The 23,265-nt window shown below is 35.8% G+C and overlaps 2 protein-coding genes across 2 annotated transcripts in view; both read right to left on the bottom strand.

Annotated features, from left to right (window-relative positions):
• Positions 1-18,242, bottom strand: part of LOC105226990 (uncharacterized) — a 114,821-nt gene extending 96,579 nt beyond the window's left edge. Inside the window, exon 1 of the mRNA XM_029550499.2 lies at positions 17,170-18,242. The gene's annotated coding sequence lies outside the window, so the exon portion shown is untranslated. The remainder of the gene's footprint in view (positions 1-17,169) is intronic.
• A 3,291-nt stretch (positions 18,243-21,533) lies between these two features.
• Positions 21,534-22,733, bottom strand: LOC105226974 (uncharacterized). Its single transcript, XM_011206117.4, has 3 exons — positions 22,445-22,733; positions 22,162-22,315; positions 21,534-22,094 (listed from the first exon to the last, which is right to left on the bottom strand). The coding sequence occupies exons 1-3, from the start codon at positions 22,533-22,535 to the stop codon at positions 21,935-21,937; spliced, it is 405 nt and encodes a 134-aa protein (XP_011204419.2). The 5' UTR covers positions 22,536-22,733; the 3' UTR covers positions 21,534-21,934.
• Between the last annotated feature and the right edge of the window lie 532 nt (positions 22,734-23,265).

Genomic DNA, 23,265 nt, shown 5'->3' with positions numbered 1-23,265 from the left:
TTTGTATACCCAAATATGATTTGTAAATGTAATGAACTAGAAAGTTTGTTATTTTTATAGATTTGCCACCCATACAATAATTTGAATCCAGAAATATTAAACCATATGCCATTTGGGAAAGTCTGTTCGAAAATATTTTAATAACGTTACCACCTTTCGAAAAAAAAATAGTCAAAATATTATGTATATCAAAATATGATATGTACATGTGACGAACTTGGTATAATTAAAAGGTTCGCTTTATTGTGGAGTTGCCACCTATGGAAAAATTATGTTAAACAAAAAATTATATATACCCATATATGAGTTGTGATTTTAAGAAATTAGATAAAAAAAATTTGTATTTTTTACGGTTTGTAAATGTAACGAACTAGATAAATAAAAAAAATTGTACTTTTGTTGAGTTGCCACCTAACGAAAAATGTTAAACTAGAAACATTAAAAAATTTGGGAGTACCATTTGCCGGTTAGCAAGGTCTCTCGAAAGTATTTCGAAAATAGTTTTGAAGAGTTGCCACCTTTTGGAAAAAATTAAATAAGTCAAATTATTTCAAATTTTGCAGCGAACACACAAGATATCAGAAAATTATGCGAAAGGTATTCAAAAAGCTTTTTTATTTATTATAGTTCGGATTGGAGTTATCACCTATTAGGAAAACTGAAATTTAGTACAAAAATCTTATATTTTTATTTTTAGATTTTCCATTTTTTTTATTATTTAAACGGTAATAAATTGATATTCTTGACCAGTTCATTGGCAGCATTTCACTGCATGCTTGACTTGTCACTGACATATCAAATTAAATCAACTAAAATAATTTTCAGGTTCACCCAACAACATTGTCACCATATCGAGCTCATAGCCGCTAGATAGCATTGTATTAAATACTTGTATATATGTATGCATAAACATGCATACACTTACAAACATATAATTATATGGCTTATGGTCAACAACTACCGCAAAGTACTACACGGATCTTCTCATCCATTTCAGCAAGCGGGAATGACTTCATTAATGTGTTAAACTCACTCATATATGTATTTACATACATATACATCCATATATTTGTACCGGGTAGCCTGTGCAAATAACCGAACAGCCATCATGTACTGTGTTTATAGGTAATCATGTTGATAGCAACGTTTTTTTTTAACGGCAGCGACGCCTTGCCTAACGGATTAATCACTTCGCGCAAAACATTCGTCGGCTTTGATCCTAATTTGTTGCTTATGTGCGAGCTGTGAGCGTTTAATGAGTAATTAATTTGCTACCCTAAACAAACCGTTATACGCTGTATAGATTGCTAATACAATGTTTAATTGTTGGCAGCGATGTTTCTGTTAATATATTCACTCGTATAAATTTTATTAATTGCTGCTGTTTGGGTAATTATTTGTCGGTGAATTCTATTTTGCGGCTCGCTACGGATAAATTTAATTTTATTGTTACTTTTTGCCGGGTTGTCTGGTGATTTAATTAAAAAATTCGGGTATTTTTTGTAATGAAAATAGCTTCGTCAACACAAATTTATTAATTTATTTATATTTGGATATTTGTTTATAAAGTTGGAAAAAGGGTTCGACTCAAGTGTTTGAAATTGAGTATGAGTACATTAATTATATTCGATAATAATTTGATATGAAAATGATTTTCGAAGAATCTTCATTATAACGAAAATTAAAATATATGGTCAATTTTATAGGGATACGCTGTTTCCTTTTTGATATATAATATTTCGTGACAAACATAATAGACGTTATAAAAATTACCATATATTTAAATGATCAGCTGACGAGCTGAGTTGATTTAGCTCTGTCCACCTATTCGTCTTTCTGGCTGTATCTACGCAAATCCCTGAGATCCCTCAGTTTTTGAGATATCGCTCTGAAATTTTACGCACGTTCTTTTCTTCCTAAAAAGCTACTCCTTTGTCGGATTCACGACATGAGATGGTTGGCAGGTAAGTGTCATTATGCTGAACGACCAGATTCAGGTACTTGGATGGAAACTATTTTATTTTTGAAGAATATTTGAGCTTCGGTTCTTCGGTATTCATTGGAATATCAGCTTATATTTTTAAACGAATTTCTTTTTATTTTCTTTACTGAGAAATTATGACAAATAAATCTAGGTTAAGTAACCTCTTATCTCTTGAATTAGACTTTATTGTCCAAAAATATTATTCTGTTGGTATAACAGACAATAAAAGTTGGCTGTATCAGTTTCAACACCTTTTCTTGAAACTGTATTTTTCAAATCGGGCAACGTTGGTTTTCAGAAACCATATGAAATTAAAATTTTAATTATGATAACAACTCTTTTTATGAACAATCTACATTTATTTTTTTTTCAATCAAAAATTTAAGATTTTGTTTAAAAGTTCTCCCCTTTTCTCTTACAGCAAACAGAAGGATCAACTGCTTTTCGTTCATGAATTTTATCATGTTTCTAATTAGAATTTACGCTTAGGCCTACGTGGAAAAAACGGCTGAACTTGAACATTGAATAATTACTTATTAAAAATAATATAATATAATCATCATCATTTTATCATGTCACAATTCATTTTGGTACAACGTTGACGATCTCTATTTACAACAAGATGGTGAAGCGTGTAAACATGGACATATGGGGTACAAAGTTTTACGACTCGTTAATTTGGAGAAAGGAACAGTCAAATGGTGGCCACGATCATGCGATTTAACGCCTATAGATTATTTTCTCTAAGGATATGTCAAATCAAAGGCTTATGTCAATCAACCAGCTATGCTCAAGGAGCCCGAAGACAACATTTAGCGCACTATACTTGAAATTACAGCCGGATTACTGCCCGGTGTCATCGAAAACATTTTGCTCAAATCATAAATGGCATACAAATATATGCATAAAAAAACAATCAGAACTATTTTGACGAAATTTTAGTATTTTATTTCATTTATCAACAAGTCGTTTTTGTTGGCAGACCATTTATATACAAACTTCACAAAATATTTTACTTACTCAGTCTTAATACATTACATTACAAGAAGATCAACTTCATTTTCTATAAAAATATGAATACAAGTTTTGTTTGTTCCCTCGAATATGTGTTTTATAAAACGTTTACATGCTCTCAATATATGTATGTTGTCAAGTTGGTTTTTCTTTCGGACTCTATATCGCATAATAATAGACAACCAAATATGATTAAAAAGTTTCATGCACTCGTAAACTCCCCAGAGTGAAAAAAACTTAGTTGTTTGGAAAAATTTTCAATAGCTATCAAAACATTCCACGGAAAATCGGAAAACCACAAAAAATCTACTGAATTATATATAAAAGTGCCCCTTGGGCAATAAACTAACCGTTGCTATCAAATATCACTTAACATATCCTATCATACTTATTTAAATCTGCCACAAATGAAGCACACAATTCACACAAATTCCCAACAATGTTTTCCAATTAAATCGCTCAGTAACAACCTTTGCATTGAGACCTTCACCACAAACAACACAAATACTGTTGTGTATAATATGAAGCATTACGTATGTATGTTTGTGAGTATATGTGTGTTTATATATATGTGAGTGTGTTGGTGTGCGCTTGGTAAATCTTCACCGCAGTGCCCACAAATGTGTTTGCGCAGATGAACGAACCCAAATAACAGTAAACAAAGCGCCGCAAAAGCTGAAATAAAACTATGCAAACCACAACAACAAACAGGCGACTAAGTAGGCAGGCGAATAATAGAAAAGTTGAACCACTTGGCATACTTTTAGGCGGCCCAGCGCGCTGCACACAAAGCTCAGTCAAGCGCAGCTGTTGACAAACACACGTAAACGCATACACCAACACACAGGCGCATGCAAATAAACACTACGCCTAGCAACATATGCTAAATTACAACAAATATGCAGTTAGGTAGGTGTGTATGTGTGTGTGCATCTAACGAAAATGCGTGTGGTGTGCCGCCTGCCACCCGCTGCACTTGCAACGCTTTCAATTGGCTCCACACACACTGTCGTCGTGAGGGCAAAAAAGTTCAAGGATTCGCTATGACAAACTATGCCTGCAGCCCAACAACACTGACAATGCAATCAAGGCAACAAGTTCAACAGCGCACACGCATACATATCCACATATATATATAGTCTATGTAAACAAGCATAAATCGGTGTTTGCTGCTGTGCGCGTGTGGCAAGGTGCGCGTTGAATGGAACTAACGAATTTTGTCATTAAACCAAATGCTCATCTCCACACTTTGCCGGCTGACAGCAGTTGATGTTGCCGTCTCTTGATATTGTTGTTGCTGTTACCTCTTGATGTTGCTGTTGTTGTCTCTTGATGTTGTTGTTTTTGTTGCTGTTGATGTTACTGCTGACGTTGATGATGGCATTACAGACTCGTTGCCACATTCTGTTGCATGTACGCGCGTGTGTGTCAGCATACCTTCACATCTCTGCTGCGTTATGCTCGAGTGCGACCCTGCGCTCGGTTTCTAGGTGTGTGCTTTGTAAATCACTAAATCTTTTGTTCAAACACAGACACATCTGTTATAAAACCGCAACTGAAAACATAAACCTCTCACACACACACACACGGTCGCACATTTAGTTGTGTTGTTTGTAGTTGCCATAACTTTTCAAATCTGTGCTGTGTCAACGAAGGTGAGCAAAAGTTTTGTCTTTGCTAATTACGATTGACCGCCTCTAATGTAAACATAAATTGGAGGCGGTTTGGTCTTTGTTTTGTGAAAAAAAACTTTTGTTTCATTTTTACTTAGTGGCAAGACAGGTATTAGGGCCTCGGAGAAACATTGACCAAAAAAGAAAATGAATATAAATGAGTAGTATTCATAAAAGCTCTTTGCATATGAAATATCTTTATGTTAATTTCGGTTTGTCTTTCGTGGAAATTTCATATTTTAGTTTAGGATTGATGGTCAGGAAGGTTTTGTTATTTATTTGATGGGATTTTCTGGGAGTCACCTACTATGAGTTGCTTTTCTACGGCCACGCTCAGACCTGTGTTGTTAATAATCGGACTTTCTGAAGTAAGCTAACAGCCAAAAACGGCCTACTATGGCCAATATAAGAGAAATTGTACTCTATCAAGAGAACACCAGGTCACTCACATCCACATTGACACGCCAGAAGCACTTTAAGCTTTGTTAGGAGACTGTTAAGAATCTTATAATCCGGATCTGGCACCAAGTGATTATTCCCTTTTTATATTTTTAGTAAATGATTTTGCGGCTGAAAAATTCGCCAAAAGAAAAACCTTGTGAAAATCGACTGTACCAGCTTCTTGTCAATAGACACGTGGATTTCTATGAGAGCGGTATAACTATATTACTTTCAAATTTCTAACAACTTATCAAATAATATATTTCTTTCTCCTACACTTATATTTTATTATTATACAAATAAACCAAGGATATGGAAACAGCTTAAGTTAACATAACCACAGTTCTGAATGCTAATTGGGAAGGACTTTGAACTCTATGGAGCATTTCTTTTTTAAAATATTCAAATCTATATATTCAAGTATTGATTAGAAAGTTTTTGGAGTACCAAGTATAAAAAAATCAGTATAAAGGAGTTTATTTCGGGTATAACCGAACACTTTGTACCCGTTCAATTTTCAAATATCAACTTAATTCAAACAAGAGGGACGAAATTTAAAAAACTAGATATAACAGGCCAATTGAAAAGTCCCGGCCTGACACATAGATGGCGCTACTATCATTAAGTCCATATACTTTTCCCTCCGCATATTCTTTTTAGTTAACACGAACCTTCAAAAGGTGCTTGTATAATTTGGACAACTCAGATCATTAGTTAGGGATTTATATAATTTTGAGTGAAAGATTGATGAAAAGGAATTTCGTGTGTTAGTAAGGCAATGAGTTTTGGGAAAAAAATACAGTTGAAGCAAAAACTTGGCTTAAAGACGAGTTTCCGGAAACTGCCGTAGGGAAATTAATCATTAAGGGATTACATGGGTTTATGGTTTTCAAAAAATCGATATTTTTTATTGTCTTATTAAGTTCTACAACACATCTAGAATATTGTCCTAAGTTTTTAAGTTGATCGGGGTAATAGTTTTGGAGATACGCTCTTCAGAACTTTTCTCGAAACTGTATTTTTAAAGTTGGTTGACAAGATTTCTCGAGCACTACCCAACCGATCTTCGTGAAATTTTAAACAGGTCTTTGAGAAACAATTCGTAAAGACTTTTTTCTGAAGGGTCGTCGGTTATGGCGTCGCAATAGCAGATTTTATAATATTTTTTTCGAAACATTTTATAATTTCTCTGTTAATAGTGTATGTTTGTAACAATAAAAAATTCTAATAAGTACATTAATTATGTGGGGAAATGAGCACCGAAGACGGAGATGTTCAATCGGCAGTCATAAGAGGGGACTGCACACGATCAACCCACTCTAATGCGTAGAAAATGCAACATTGGCTGATTGAGGGTCGCGATAAGCAGTGTACCACCTTTACGAGGGCTGCTATATATATTTCTGGTCTAATAATGAAAGTAGGAATATTTATCAACGAAAATGGTTTTATTGTTTTTCAAAATATTCTCCATCAAGATTTATACACTTTTGCATGCGCTCAAACCAATTTTCGAAGCACTTTTTCCACTCCGATTGAGACACCTCCAAAACATGGTTTTTAAATGCTTCAACAGCATCTTATGGCGACGAAAATCGTTGACCACGCATTATTTTCTTGATGTGTGGGAATAAAAAGAAGTCATTGGGTGCCAAGTCAGTACTGTACGGCGGATGACCCATCAATTCGACGTTTTGGCCGGTCAAAAAGGCGCTGGTTTGAGCCGATGTGTGAGAGCTCGCATTGTCATGGTGCACAATGATTCGTCTTCTCTTGTTCGTTTTTCGAATTTCTCCGAAGGCAGGCAAACAAATGGTGGTGTACTACTAAGAATTGACCGTCCTACGTTGCTCAAATGGAACAGTTGCCACATGACCAGTTTTGGCGAAGAAACAGGCGACCATTTTCTTCGAAGTGCTTCTTCCACGAACAACTTTCGTTGGATTTGGCTAGTCTTGGAAGACCCACACGGTCGATTGCTGTTTTTTTCGGGCTCATACGCATAGATTCATGATTCGTCACCTGTGACGATCTTATAAAAGTGTTTTGAATCACCCCGAAAGTATTTTTTAAGCATTTCTTTACACCAGTCCACACGAGTCTTTTTTGAGCGATTGTCAAATTGTGCGGGATCCAACGAGAACAAACCTTTTTTACGGCCAGGTGTTCATGTAATATCGAATGTATGCTGGTGGGAGAAATGCATAGGCATGCCTCTATCTGAAGGTATGTTACATGAGGGTCTTGCATTATCAGTTCACGTACGGCATCGATGTTTTCTGGCAAAACGGCTGTTTTTGGACGACCTTCACGGAATTCGTCTTTGAGCGAGCGTCGGCCACGATTGGATCCGTTGTAACAGTTTTTCACAGTGCTATAGGATGGTGCTTCATAGCCATACAAAGATTTTAGTTCATCGATGCACTCTTGTCGTGATAATCCACGTCGAAAGTTGTGAAAAATGATCGCACGAAAATGTTCACGAGTTAATTCCATTTTTTGCCCGAGATGAATTTTTTAATTCCCTGTAAATAAAACAATTCACGATTAAATGACAAAACGTTCTGAGTGATGTTGTGCTAAAAAATGTCACACTTTCAAATGGAAATGTCAGATTGCACCTGGCAACACTTAGTATTGCCTAGGCCAGATATATGTATATATAAATGGAAAATCGGAATCGGCGTAGTTATAGTTCGAGCCCATTTAACGTCATCAAAATTTAGTGGAAGTGGTTCCTGAGATATAGAAATTCACCGAAAAGTATGTGGTGCCATATCGGTTGTCCAATTTTTAACCTTTTTCTTTGAAACCATTAAGTACTAGCTAACAGTTAGCATAACTGTTATATGGGAAATGAAAGAAGAAGGTGAGGTTAGAAATTCGTCATGGAGAATTTGGTCGATCTATGGATCTACTTGTACTTCAGTCCTTTGTGACATACATTAAACATAAGTATTAAGGTTCTAGTAGCTGGAAGCACCTCTTTAGTTCAATTCGCTATACTAAATCACAGTTTTGTATCTTGGGTTCCTAGTTATCACATATAGTATATATAGATGAAAAAAAACTGTTATACTCTGTAGCAACATTTTGAAGGAGTAAAAAAAATACATTTTTCCAATGAAAAAGTTTCATTCAAGCACAAATATTTCTACGTGATCCTATCAAATACTTGCCATATTTATATAATATTCATATCCGCTTAAGTTGACTTTAGCGTATATAAACGTTGAAGGAAACCGTTCAAGGGAGCGTCATATTTTTTATTTTTAAAAGCGCGTTAAGCCATTGTAGCTTACTGCTTCATATTGATTCATACAACTGTCCATAACAAGCTCCTTAACACCGCGCAATGTCTATAAATAACTGGAGCACACTGTACTCAGCAGCATATGGGAGGCACTTTCAGCTAGAGATAATGCCCACTTGACTACGTAGCACCACTCGCCCGCCAGTATAGGTGTTTCAAGCACTCAACTAAATCATGTAATCGCACTTCATAACAAAGCGTATACACCTACAAGTCCACAGATAGCTGCTTCAAAACATATGTACGTATATACATATGTATGTGGAGAACATGGGTTGCAAATGCTTCATGCAAAGTTGCTACAGAGAAAAATTACATTTTTTTCAGGATAAGCCATTTTATATCGATTTTTTATTTGCCTCATTTATTTATTTCTCTCTTTTTCTTCCTGCTCATTACAAAATATAAATAGTACTCCATTACAACAACTTTGTTAAAGCTGCAACATAAGTTCGCTCAATTCCTATAGCCACTTGAATGATAATCGACAAACTTTCCCGAAGAAGAAAAAAAGAAAAAACAACAAGAGCGGAGGCGGAGACGGAAACGGAATGCCAGTAAACGATGGAATGTAATTGTAGAAGTGATTGGAATTTAGTAGTGAGTAATCCACAGATATAATGAGTCGAGGTGTTGCCGTAGCTGAGGAAGCGATAAAAAGACGATTTGGCGCAAGCAGTGCAACACGCACACACACACATACATACAAATAAGATATTATATTGAAAGCGTATACTTTTCTTATAAAGCTGGATTTACAGCATCATCCAGTCATCCTCAAACAAGTGGCCGCATATGTACTTATATATATATGTGTGTGTGTGTGTGTTTGCGTGTTATTTTCTGTTCATAGCCACTTGTAGCGACGGTGATGAATGAGCGCTTAACGCAACGAAGCCTAATAGCGGATATATCATTGTGATTTGATTGGAAAACTTTTCCCACCCACACATGCATACCTATGCACATACATATGTATTGCAGAGGCCGGTGATGAGCAGGAAAAGTTATTGTGCAACATCAATTCCAGAGCTCGCAAATGTAGAGGTATTCGTGCTAGAAAAAATAGCACCGAAATGTAAGAAATATTGCGGAAGGTAATCATGCAAATTTCGTAGACGAAATGGCCGTTTTCGTGCAAAACATGTTGCGCTGGCATGTTGAGCGATTTAACTTTGTTATTCTTGAGCGCTATCTAAAGACGAAATGCTGCAAGCAAATAAAAAATAATAAAAGAAGGTTTTTGGTAGCACTTGTGTTCACAAACGTTTGAAAAAAGGCAGCAGATATATACACACATAGTCTAATTAAAAAAAATATGAAAAAATAATCGGATTACGACAGCACTACATAGGCTGCTATATATATTTCTGGACTAGGCAACACTAACCAGCATACATTCGATATTGCATGAACACCTGGCCGTAAAAAGGTTTGTTCTCGTTGGATCCCGCACAATTTGACAATCGCTTGTGTGGATTGATGTAAAGAAATGCTGAAAAAATACGATGGCGGTGCTTAAAAAGACGTTTATAAGATCGTCACAGGTGACGAATCATGGATCTATGGGTATGAGCCCGAAACAAAACAGCAATCGACCGTTTTCTTTTTTTTAGACTTGAAAAGTCATAAATATTTTACTTAAAATATTCCATATAGAATTCCTATAGTTAAAATCGAGATGGTGCTGAACTTAGAACATTCTCAATAAATTTCATTTTTAACGGATTTAAGCCATATTCCTAATATAAATTTATTACCTGAGACGAAAAAATAGTGCAAAACATTTAATCAAAAATAACGAACTTTTTTCAATAAAAGTCGCCAAAAAGATATTTTGTAGTACATTTCTTAAAGTATGGTTCAAAAGTAACCCAAGAGTAGTTACAATTGTGTTAAAGTAACTACAAAAATGTATTCCTTCCAATTTGATAGTATTTTTTCTATCAGCTCTATCGGGAACTTGCCATCACTCCACTGTAAGCCTGATGAGCTTGGTAGAACAGCTACTTTAGGCTCAATAACTGCAGAATGGAAACGGGTGGAAACTTCGTTGGCTTCTTGTCGTTCACTACTGAACTTTTGGGCCTCAACACCACGAGCTGTGCAGTTTTTCTGGCCCAAGATAAAGTGGAGGAAATGTAGGGAAATCTTTGCTCTCAGCAAGGTGCATCTTTTAATAGTTTAGAAATTCTTACTGGACAATGTCCGATCAGGATTCATGCAGTAAAAATTGAACATCTACCAGATGCCGGCTGCATCAGCAGTTTAGAAAAATATGAGATAGAATCATCTCAACACTCCCTCCTCGAAGGGTCGCTTTTGTCAGATCAAGGCGAAAAAAACTCGGACTCATTCTTTCAGACATCCAGATAAAGTCGCGGAAATTTAAGTAAACCAACGAAGCAAATTTATGATAGGTTCAGACCGCTTTGCCGATACCTAACATCCAACTACATGAGGTGGCTTTATAAAGGACTGAATATCACAACACAGCAGTCTAAGTGTGATCCTTGCGCCATGCTGTCTATTTGCTCTTGGACCTTAGAGAATTTACTCTTCTACGAAGTTCTTCGGTGAAAGCCTATTGGTTTTTTCAAAACCATATCGTCCTTTTTTAATCTAAAAAATTTAATTTTTTTAATGGACGACTTTGTAGAAGAGAAAGTAAGCTAATTAGAAAAATCCGCTATGTATATTTTCTTAACTTCTGAGATTGCAGCTAAAACTAAAAGATGTTATGAATGATATTTGAACCGTTCATTTCCTTAATTCTTTTATTTTAACAACTTGCTCAATTTTTGGAAATCTACTTGGTAAGAGTACTTTAAAATGTATTATTTCACAAAGTATTAGTGAATACCAAAGCGGTTCAGCATTTGTAGAAACTTTCCTTAACATTTGATGTCAAAAAGATGATTTTGACTAGTCAGCTGGACATTCAAATTGGACTCGCAATGAGTCTAGAAGGCAGGATTATTTCAAAGGCAGTATTATTTCAAAGGAAAAAAGGCCGTGTATCCGAAAATCTCAAACGATTGTTAAGCGCAAGACGAAATCTAATCATATGTAGGTCCGAAAACATCGTTATACCGCACGAGAAGGTCCGAAGAGTCTATAATATTTTGATTTGATAATGCTGTATTCAAAATAAAATATTTACAATTTAAAACAAAAACAAAGACTTTTAATTTTCGTCGTACAGAATCTGGTATTAAATTTTTTCCATACGAGGACTCGATTTTGACCGATTATGGCAGTTATATATTGTAACAAAAAATATCCGAAAAATGCTGTTAAATTCTCCGAGTAAATGATATTTCAAACAAAAGTATTTTGCTAATTTGGTAGGGCTGTACGTAATTATTATCTACGATATGGTGCTCGAAAGTCGTGAGGCAAGTGTTAGGTAGAAGGCAAGAAAGTTTGATATCTCACCCGTTCGAAGGATTTTTGATATTTTGGGTATGAAACGCGGTCTTCATCGGCTCGTCCCGATAAAGCTGAATTTTTTTCAAAAAGAATACCATAAACAGGTCTCTTTGGACATGCTTGATCGTGCGAATTTCGATCCCACATTCCTGGAGAGCATTGTAACTGCCGATAAGACATGGGTTTATGAGTTTAACATGCAAACAAGTCAACAATCCTAGGAATGAAGTGAAAAAATCCGAAACTTAAAAAACCACGCCAAAATCGCTCAAAAATCAAGGCAATGATAATTGTTTTTTTTGGATATTCATGATTTGGTGCTTCATTCTATTTGGCCTTATTGAGGCGTTTGCGTGAAAATATCCATTGAAAACGGCCGGAATGATGAAAGAACAATTCATAGATTTTACTCGATGTGTGGCTTTTTTCTTGTTTCTCAAACTGAAATTGCCGCTTTGTGGAACCCGTTTTCAGTCGATCGGAGAGTTAAAGCATTCGTTGAAGGAGCAGAAATCCAGCCCAAAAAGTACATATGAAAAATGTTTCGAGAAGTGGAAAAATCGTTGGCATCAGTGTTTTACATCTGTTAGGGATTATTTTGAAGCCGAAAAATAGATATTGATGAAGAATTAAATGTTTTGCGTTTCATTTACAATATCCGAATACCATTTTTACAATTTAAAGTAGAATGGGCCGATCTGAACAATTTTTTCGGAGATTGTACTCTTGCCTTGATCGATAATCCAGTCCAGGAGTGAATTTTTTATGGATGGTTGGTATGATAAACATATGCCTATACAAAGTGTATGCTATTACAAAGTAATTGTAATCTTTTGGCAATAAAAGCACACTTACTTTAATAAAATCATAAAGGTAATGCGCCAAATTAGATTATTGCAGAAAATCAAATTATGCTGTCATTTAAAGTATATGAAGCTAAAAACTTGAATTAAATTACAACCTGAGTGAAAAGCTTACACTAAAACAAAAAAAGCCCGCATAAAACGCTAATTGAAATGCCACAGACATTTTCGCCTATAATAACAGCGGATTTCCCTTTAAATTTCATTATAGTAAAAAATTATAATAATATTAGTGAGAAAAACATAACGGTAATGCATAAAAAATGCGCGGTTTATGATTACAAAGTTGCTCGGGCAACGCGCAATACCGTTGCACACACAACAATCGATTGTAGTATTTATAACAACACACACACACTAACACTAGATGACAGGATAACCCTTTTGTAAGTGTGTATTTAAGCGGAATTTCAACGAGCACTTTTTCAAGACTAGAAATATGTACAGAAGCAATATATTATATGTGGCATGTGGCACAAAGGCTCGTCAGCGCAGAAACGCAATAGCCTTGTGTGTGTTAACCAATGAACTAACTAACTGTTTATACTAGAACTATATAGCTATAACTGTATATACTATAAATACACGCATACACTTACATACACATTTCCATGTGTGCGTGTCTGTGTGTTTGCTGGTGTTTTTGCATAAAGTACTCGTATTTATAGACCGTGAATGGGTGCGCCACGCTAATTAATATCTCCAACATTTCAACCTTCTCCAGCACACACGCACACATAATTACTCAAACGTGTCGCTATCTCTTACGAGCGCGTATATATGTGCGTGAGTGTGTGTGTATGTGTGTAGAGAAAATGCTTTTCATGCTTTGATGAGACGCTCATATGTTTGAATATGCTTAACATATTAATTATATAAGTGAAATTTCTCGTTTCATTGCTGGCGTAGACGGGAAATATTCGCCTGTCATTCTACCATTAATTATTGTCATTGATATTGGTTGTTGGTGTGTGTGTGTGTGTGTGTATGTTAGAATACACATGGAAATATAATAATAAATATTAATTATTAGTAGTAATTATTAAATAACGTGCTCCACACTCGTATAACGGCGGCTTAAATGTTTCTCAATGCATTCAAACTTATAATATACACTTTCCGGTTAAAGAGTTAAGTTTTGAGGTTAAAGGAGACACAAAAAAAATATTTAATTATAAATCGGCAATTATCGAACAAATTTACAGTTGTTGCATCTAAGAAAATTCGAAGTTTTCATTTTTTTTGTAAAAATGTCTGCCAAAAATCCAATTTCCATTTTCCTCCCGGCATAGCGAAGGCTATTTTTCAAAGCTGTTTCTCCAAAACTCATCTAACCCTTTAATAAGGCTTAGGACATAGGATATTGTGGAGCAAAGTAGTCAAGTGATTATTTCGAAGAAGTAAAAATGAACACATTTCGTGTAACTTCGACTGGAATTTCCAGTTAGTTGAGTTTTAGATTTTATATCAGTTATAAAGCGGCGAATTGTTGCCGATAAAACTGAAGGATACTTATGTACATAAACCACAAAACAGAGTATACATGACCAAGTTGTTGATCTTCTATCACTCTAAAGATATCAACTGAACGTTGTGTATGAGTAAGCTCTGTGCAAAGTGGGTGCCGCGCGAGCTCACCTTTTATCGAAAAAAAATCAACGAGTTGAGGGTTAAAAGCAATGTTTGGAGATATTCAAGTGTAATAAACCCTAGTTTTTGCTTCAATAAGTGACAATAAATGAAACGTGGCTTAATTATTTCACTCTAAAGATCGACAGTCATCTGAGTGGATTGCACACGTTGAACCTGCTTCAGAACATAAAAAAACACAACAGCCGACTGGGCAAGCTAATGGCGTCTGTATTTTGGGGTGCGCATGAAATAATTTTTATTGACTATTAATAATTCTCTAAAATTTATAATTTTGATATATTTTTTAATTGATTTAAAAAAAAGAAAAAACGGCTTCGGCTGCACTGACTAAAATACCCTTCACAGGTGCTTTTATTTTCGTAACTATGTGTTCAGTTTGTATGGAAGCTATAAGCTATAGTAAGCCGATCTGAACAATTTCTTCGGAGATTATATTAAGTAGTAATCCATGTCAAATTTCGTGAAGATACCATGTCAAATACGAAAGTTTTCCATACAAGCCCTTGATTCCCATCGTTCGATTTGTATGGTAGGTATGTACATATATGCTACATTGAGCCGATCTTAACAATTTCTTCAGAGATTACATTGTTGCCTTAGAAAATAATCTATACTAAATTTCGTCAATATATATTGTCAAATGTGGAAGTTTCACATACAAGAACTTAATTCCGATCGTTCAGTCTGTATGGCAGCTATATGTTATACTGGTCCGATATCGGCCATTCCGACAAATAAGCAGCTTCTTGAAGAGAAAATGCCGTTTGCGAAATTTCAAAACGATATCTTAAGTGACTGAGGGACTGAGGGATTAGTTCGTATGTATACAGACGGACAGACCTACATGGCTAAATCGACTCAGCTCAACATACTCACTTATACTATGTATATATAGTATATACTTTATAGAGTGTCCGACGCTTTCTTCTGGGTGTTACAAACTTCGTGACAAACTTAATATACTCTGTTCAGGGTATAATTAACATTTAAGTAATATCCCTAAAACTTGATTTCAAAGGTTTGTTTTTTTATGTCAAGTTAAGTTTTTACAGCTTAGTTTTTGGTTTGGTCAAATTAATTTATTGCTTCGTCAAACTTTCTGAAAAAAACTTTAACTTCCGCGACATCAGAAAAAAGTCAAAAACATACACGATGACAGATGACTATTTTAATAATATTCTCAACTTGTTTGAAGCATACGTCTTGATATTATTCCACTTATCATTTATGAGGCTCTTTTGATGAAAAAAAATGTTCAGGCAAAAAATTGGTTTCACTTCACTCTGACTATTTAACATTATGACCGCGGTCGAGATAATAAAAGTGGTAACCTTTCTTGCAAGAACAAATCTATGAATATAGCATGACAATGTGAGTGTGCTGAGAGAAAGCAGTGTTCCCAAAAAAAAAAACATATAACCGTGGAATTGTGTTCCAAAAAAATTTCTGTATTTATTTTTGATTTACAAGTATACAGTTGCGTTAAATACCAAACTTACCAAATAGTCAAATGGTAGAAGGAGATGTGTGTTCTTCAAATTTTTTGGTTAGCAGTTTATCTACGAAGGTGTGTCTGTTTTTAAGACGAAATGCTCAAATTGGGCTAAAATTTGTATTGCTTTTATTGTGATAAAATATAGGTAATAAATATTTCTATGGAGTTTGAATATCTATTTATCAAACACAGTTCCTCTTCTGACACATGACAAAACTCTTGTAAAAATAATAGCCATCAGCTCATATCTTGTTTACGCATTAATATCGCCCCATATACCCAAGATAATAACTATTTTTATTTTGGTTGATTTTACAGCACATATGGTGGTATATTTTGGTGAGATAATATGATGCAATCAAGTATGCTTAAATGAAAGAAATCGCACTGATTGCAACAGCACCCAATGAACCCAACTCGACTGCACCCAAACTCATACCCTTCAAACTTTTGCTATTTCTACTTTTCCCGATAACCTATAATGCCTGCAACAAGGTCACAAGGCGGCTTCAACGTGACGTGACCATACAACAGCGCTTGCCTCCTTTATTTGACTAACTTATCAGCAGTAGTGCAAATATTATTTTTTTTTAATACGCGCTCGCTGGGCAACCATTGTAAATATTGTTATTGTTATTGTCGTTATTGCGAAAATATATAAATTAATTTGGCCATAAATGAAAACACTTATCAGCTTTTGGGGAAAAAGCAATCACTTGCACAGGTGTTACAATTCCGGTGAATGCCAACGCAGATACTAGCAAGGGAAGCATATTTTTAGGCGCTAATGCCAATGCACTAATGCTAAGCTAGACCATAAATTAATTTAAGTAATTTCACTCATAAATTTTCACACGTGCGAGTTATTAAATATAATAAATATTGCGGCAATATTTTTCAACTTTTTTGACGTGGAAAATTTGCCATATCAAATATCGCCAAGCATACAGTAGGGAGCGAAAAAAGTGGCCTAACACTACCGTTATAATCGCCTCAAATTAAAAATGTATGCCAAAAAGCACACGCGTTCCAATTAAATTGTGCAAACAGTGGCGCTTAGTACGCACCCAACCGGCATATGCGCCTAAATGTATACATTACAAAGTGTTTGCCCCCACATACACACACTTAAGCACTTGCATGTGTGTTTTTAAATATTTATGTACACTTTTGAGTGCACTTGCTGCAATAAAGTCACACGCACACATACACACTTATACATATATATATGTATATATATGTACATATATATATATTTGTACTTATATACGCAGTAGCTAGTATTTCAAAGTGCAACTTACTTCGTCACCACCACCAACAACAATGTAGCTACAGTTAGCGCACATATATATGTAACGGCACTGCTCGCTTTACTACGGTCACGTGTGCTCCCCAGAGCGCACCGTTGTTGCAACAAATAATCGAGGTTAGCCTGCAGCACTGGCTGTCGGCATGCAGTTGTTATTCCTAGCGGCCCACTTTCAGGCCGATAACTGCAATACTAATTGTGTTAAAAATCATGCGAAGCTTGCCGCAAAGCCAACGCAACGCTCCAACACTGACATTTAATATGCGAAACAGGTGCACCAGTTCCGACTGTCACAAATTGTCTGCCACCGGCCGTTCGTTAGCATGACACACTGACGCCCGAAATTGTTACAACGCCGCAGTGTTTATGTACTCACTAGTTTCAATTTGACTTTTAGCCCCTAAATGTAGGCTACGCCGAGTAGCACAATTGTCAGGTCATATGTAAGGGGCAGGCAATTTCAAATGTTTGAACTACACAAGTTTTATTTTACTTTTTTTTTATTTTTTTGTTGTTTTGCTACATGCAATTAAGTAGGTGTGTGTATACAGCCGATTTGTGGGCGAATACTGGATGTGGAGCGGAAATTTTTAAACACACGGCAGGGCGTCAGCGTATGTAGGTGTGCTTAGAGCAAAACTTTGGAGTAGACATATTTTTTCCATTTATATATATGTATTATAGCACTGTGATTTAAATTACACTGACTGTATTATTTAGTATACAATTACATAAATTCAATTTGCAGAGTTGTACTGGCAAACACTTTAAATATTTTTTTTGTAAGCACTATTAGAAAAACTTCAAGCTGGTTTTTATTTTGAAGAAACTTTTTTGTTTATTTTCTACTCATTTAACTTTGTTTTAATTTTTTCAATTTTTTAAATTTTTCAATTTTTCAAATTTTCAAAATATTTTTGCTAATTTTTTTATTTGTTTAATTTTGATTTAGTTTTTAAAAATGTGCTTAAATTTTTCAAAATTTTTTTTTACTTTTAAAATTTTTTTTTGAAAAATTTCAAAATTTTATTTTAAATTTTTCAAAATATTTTTTGCGCATTTAACTTTGTTTTAATTTTCAAATTTTTTCTTAATTTTTCGATTTTTTTTTTAATTTTTCAAAATTTTTTTGTATATTTTTTAATTTATAAAGTTTTGTTTTACTTTTTAAAAATTAGTTTAAAATTTACAAAATTTCATTTTAAATTTTTTAAACCTTTTCAAAATTTTTTTTAAAGTTTTCAAATATTTTTTAAATTTTTAAAAAATTTTCTTTAACTTTTCAAATTTTTTATTAAATTTTGTTGTTTTTTGTTGATTTTTTTTTTTCAAATTTTTATTATTTAATTTTTCCTTTTTCCTTTCTAATTACTTAAATAATTCTACAAGCCAACACACAATTTTTTTTCAATTTTCCAATTTCAAATACTTTCAATTATACTGCAGACACAAGCAAACTCCACACCACACATTTTTGCTTTGTTTTTTTTTTTTTCAAATTAACTGTTATCCACAATATCCGTTTCCTCTACTCGGTTTTGTTTAGCCAGCGCACGTCTAACGACTATCGCATTCCGACATCAACTGAAGTTTCTGCTGTGGCACGCAACATATATAAAAATCACTTCGCTGAGCTTTTAATAGCCGCCTTTAAATGTTTGTGCTGCAGCTGGTCACCTTAGAGTAGCTTAAAGCTCAGAGAGGAAAAGGCATTGCATATGTTAAGGCGTTGGAGCGTACTCATTGTTTTTGTTTACGAATTGCTAGCGCAAAACAGCCGAGCAAAAAGAAAAGCAAGCAAAGCGACGTATAAAATACGAGAAAACAACCGTTATTATCTATTTTGGTATAGCACGCCGAGCCACGTCGGGTAAATGTAACAAACACATGTTGCTTCAACACGCAGTCGGCGATTGTCTGAACTTTGTTGGCATTGTGGTAGGCAACGGTGACAAGTGCTCTGCGGTATATGGCTGGAAATTCGAAACTTTACCAAGGATGTTTATTTGTTGGGCACATTTGATATTATTTAATAATTTTTTGTTAAATTTTAAATTTTAGGCTGAAATATTTTTGAACGTGTGAAGCAGTTAGCTCCACTCCAACCTTGGCACTTAACGCCATCTGGCTCATGGTGACCGTAGAAATCGGCGGAAGATGTATGGTTGCGAAAGTTGCTATCAGACTCAGAAAATCAGGATTCCTAAAAGAACACGTGTCTGAATACTCGGGAATCCTCACACATTTTGACTTACCCGATTGCTTGGTTCATGGAGTCGCCAAGCCGAACTCTGGCGGCTCCTTCTCTGCCCATATACCAGCGAGAGAGTTGTGGGTGGGAGGAAGCAGTTGGAGGAGAGGAGCAGTGTACTTCTTTGGAGATGGGTCAAAGCTTGGGGGAAAGTTGATGGAGGGGTTTCCTCTTACAAGCTTTCTGCCAACTCCAGCTTCAGACTTCCTTTTGTCCTATTTCAATGCTTTCAAGCCGAGGTTGCAGCCATTAAGCTTACAGTAGATATACAGCTCCGTAGTGGAGTCTCCTTCGGAGAAATGACTGTCCACTCAAATACCAGTTCATCGATACTAGCCCTGAAGTCATCGGTGCATTCAGGCTTAGTCAAGGAGTGCCAAACTTCGCTATCAGTAGCATCGAGTCTTTTTATGATAAGACTGGTATAGGCACCTGGTCACAGCACAATCGCAGATAATTTTAAAGCTGATAAGCTAGCAAGGAAAGGCATCCTAGAATTGCAATCAGTAGAATGGGAGCGGGTAGAGGCTCCCGTATACTCTTGAGTTCTACTACTGAATAGCTGGGCTTCGCGGAAGCTTGGTCGTAGATAATTTCGTTTATCTTGAACAGGCATTAATCGAAATCCAAGGCAGAATAACTCTTGCCAACAGATGCTACTTTGGACTCAGTAGACAATTAAGAAGTAAAGTCCTCTCTCCACGAGCAAAGACCAAATTCTTCATCATCTTGTCCTGCTGTTTGATACAGAGGCATTGACGATGAAAGCATCTGACGATTCGGCGGTACGAAGTTTCGAGGGAAAAATTCTGCAAATTAGGAGGCAGTGACTATGCTGGCTAAGCTGTCGTCCGAATGGACGAAAACACTCCAGCTCTGAAAATATTCGACGTAATACCCACCGAGGAAGCAGAGAAAGAGAAAGGCCTCCACTCCATTGGAAAGACCATGTGGAGAAGGCTACACTTGGTATCTCCAATTGGAGCCATACAGCGAAGAGGAAGAACGACCGTGAGACAAAGAAGTGCCCGTAGTGTCGAGAATATTACCGCCATTAGCGCATCAATTGAAGAAGACCCAAATCAGTCTCTCACACGTCGCTCACAAGCGTTAGGCATCTCTGAGACGTCGTTGTAGCGAATTTTGCGAAAAGAACTTGACCTAAATCCTTACAAGATCAAATTGACGCAAGAACTGAAGTCGCTTGATCACCATATACGTCGTATGTTCGTGAATTTGGCAGGGTAACAACTTGAAAATGATCCAGGCTTTATTGGTTAGGCAGTAATCCACACGTACTCCATGACTCATCATTGCATCCAGTAAAAGTTACGGTTTGATGCGTGTTATGAGCCGGCGGCGTCATTTGGCCGTACTTCTTCCGTGTTGATCAATACCGACGCGTTACTGTAAATGGAAATCGCTACCGCTTAATGATAACCGAATATTTTTGGGTCGAATTGGATAGTATGGATTTGGACAATATGTGGTTCTTGCACGACGGTGCCACAAGCAACACAGCGAGTGTCACAATAGATTTACAGAAAACCAAGTTTGGTGAACGTGTTATCTCACGAAATGGCCCAGTCAATTGGCCGCCTCGGTCATGCGATTTGACGCCGTTAGACTATTTCCTGTGAGGCTACGTCAAGTCTATGGTCTATGCCAACAAGCCAGCGACGATTGATGAACTTCGTACGAATATCGAACGTGAAATTGCAGTATCGGCTGATTTACGTTGGAAAACCGTCGAAAATTGGGTTCAACGTCTGGACTGCTGCAAGCGTGCGCGTGGTGGCCATGCAAAAGAAATTGAGTTCCCTACTGAATGGCATCGAATGTACTTTCACAGGTATCAGGAATTTCATGGATATCCTAAAAATGTTTCGAAAAACAAAAAATTTTGTAGCGCTCTTATTGAAAACCCCTTTAGTTATATCAAATATGTTGGGGTTAATGAGATGCGCTGTTGATTAATGGGTTGCCTTCGAACAAAGCTACATATTCTACATAAAAGTCTATATGTCTATATGTCTTCCATATTGCTGATTAAAATTACAAAAATATATATACAAATGTTTATATCAATAGATACTATTTCCATACATGTATGTATATATACATATATTTAAATCAGAAATATAAACAGTTTATACTTCTTGAGTAATGTCTGGCGAAAACAAATGAAAGTTCACTCGCATCACGCGAAGAGTGAGCAAAAACTATAATTTTACTAAATACATATTTCTCTTACATTATAAATATGTATGCGTGTGTATTTGTTTGTAATGTACATAACGGGGTGCTAAGCGCATATTTAACACTGATTAAATTTCATGGGAATTTTTTGTTTTGGATTACAATGAATTTATTACAGTCTATTATGAGATATTACAAACGAATATGTATTCATGCTGATATGTCAATATGTAGGTACATATGTATCTGTTTAAATATGCAAATCTCGTGGCTTACACTTAATAATATGGCAGATGTGCTTATAATACTAATTGAGCTGTGTCTTGTTGAACTGGCTGAATAGCAATTGATCGCCGATTTTCTCCGTTTGTATATACGCATTCGTGGTGATAATTAATGTTATCGATTGTTGAATAACCAAGGGAGCGAAATATTTATTGTATAGTGGGCGCTCCGGTTCGTTTGAACTACAAGAAAGAAGAAGTGCAAACACATAAATTTTGTGCTAGTTGATGGAAGCTCAAAATTACTTACGGACAACAAATGATTTCCTCGTAGACCGTATAGCCGCAGTGACCGACATCTCGGGCCAGCAGACCTTTTCCAGTCATCGTAGCCTCTAAATGCGGGCATTGCTTCTCCACCGAACAGATGCCATCATAACTGTTTGTAACGCACTCGTCGCCCTCTGGTGAAATAAATATATATTTTTAAGCAAAACATTTACAAAATTTGTCACAGAGGGAGGTGCTTTCTTTTTTTTGGAACGCTGTTATCACTTTTCACCAATACAACCACAACTGCACTTTCTACTTACCATATAACACCACTTCTTGTGGCTTTGCCTGTGTGAGGCAGAAAAAGCACACGAGTAAGAAGACCGACAGTTGACAAGAATTTTTCAACATGTTTATCGTTATTTTGTATAATATTGACACTAATAATAAATCTTTATTTAAAAGTTGTTGTAATGTAGTAAGTTAACTTTTACTGTAACGTTTTGCGGTCTTAAACGGACAATGAACCGCAGCTAACGGCAGTAGCGAGCCAAGTGAAACAAATCTTCGCGCACAGAGCTTGTTGGCTTCTGCGGCTACGAACGTTGTGTGAGCAAATATTATACTTAAGTTAATGTGTAGATAAGAGTATTCATCTGAAACCGGTTTTTAAGAATCAGACAAGCTGCGCTCTTTGTTATGTATTCTTACGCTTTAAGCGTTAACGTGAATTCCCCATAGAGTTGCCAGTTTTGTGAGTAAAATTACGTTGTTCGTTAGAGATTTTTTTTAAATTCAAGTTAGTATAAATGTATACAAAGTAAGCTATAGATGATATGGAACATTTCTCGAACATAAAGCGTTCCTTTCTTAGACAATGCTTGACCCTTACAACACTCATATGCATTGGTCTCAACCAATCTACTAGTTTAAAGCCACGTCCTAGAAGCGAACGGATTTTATTACCAAATTATAATGAGTGAAAGTTTGGTTTATCGAAGAGCTCTTTAATGAGCTTTGGTTGGTCGGGGTCGAGTCCAGAATAAGAGTACAGATCGAGCACGGGACCTTGACAAATATGCCAGATCTTAAAAAAAAAGATGAAAAGTACTTATTAACGACTGAACTGTGTAAAAGCCCG

This window comes from Bactrocera dorsalis, chromosome 4 (assembly GCF_023373825.1).
Source record: "Bactrocera dorsalis isolate Fly_Bdor chromosome 4, ASM2337382v1, whole genome shotgun sequence".
Taxonomy (NCBI): domain Eukaryota; kingdom Metazoa; phylum Arthropoda; class Insecta; order Diptera; family Tephritidae; genus Bactrocera; species Bactrocera dorsalis.
The sequence above is the reverse complement of the archived record's forward strand: the minus strand, read 5'-3'. Positions and strand labels throughout refer to the sequence as shown.

Coding starts and splice junctions, on each gene's coding strand:
- LOC105226974 (XM_011206117.4), bottom strand. CDS start 22,535: ATGTTGAAAAATTCTTGTCAACTGTCGGTCTTCTTACTCGTGTGCTTT. Junction 22,316..22,444: donor ACAAGAAGTGGTGTTATATG/GTAAGTAGAAAG, acceptor TTATTTCACCAG/AGGGCGACGAGTGCGTTACA. Junction 22,095..22,161: donor GAGGAAATCATTTGTTGTCC/GTAAGTAATTTT, acceptor TCTTTCTTGTAG/TTCAAACGAACCGGAGCGCC.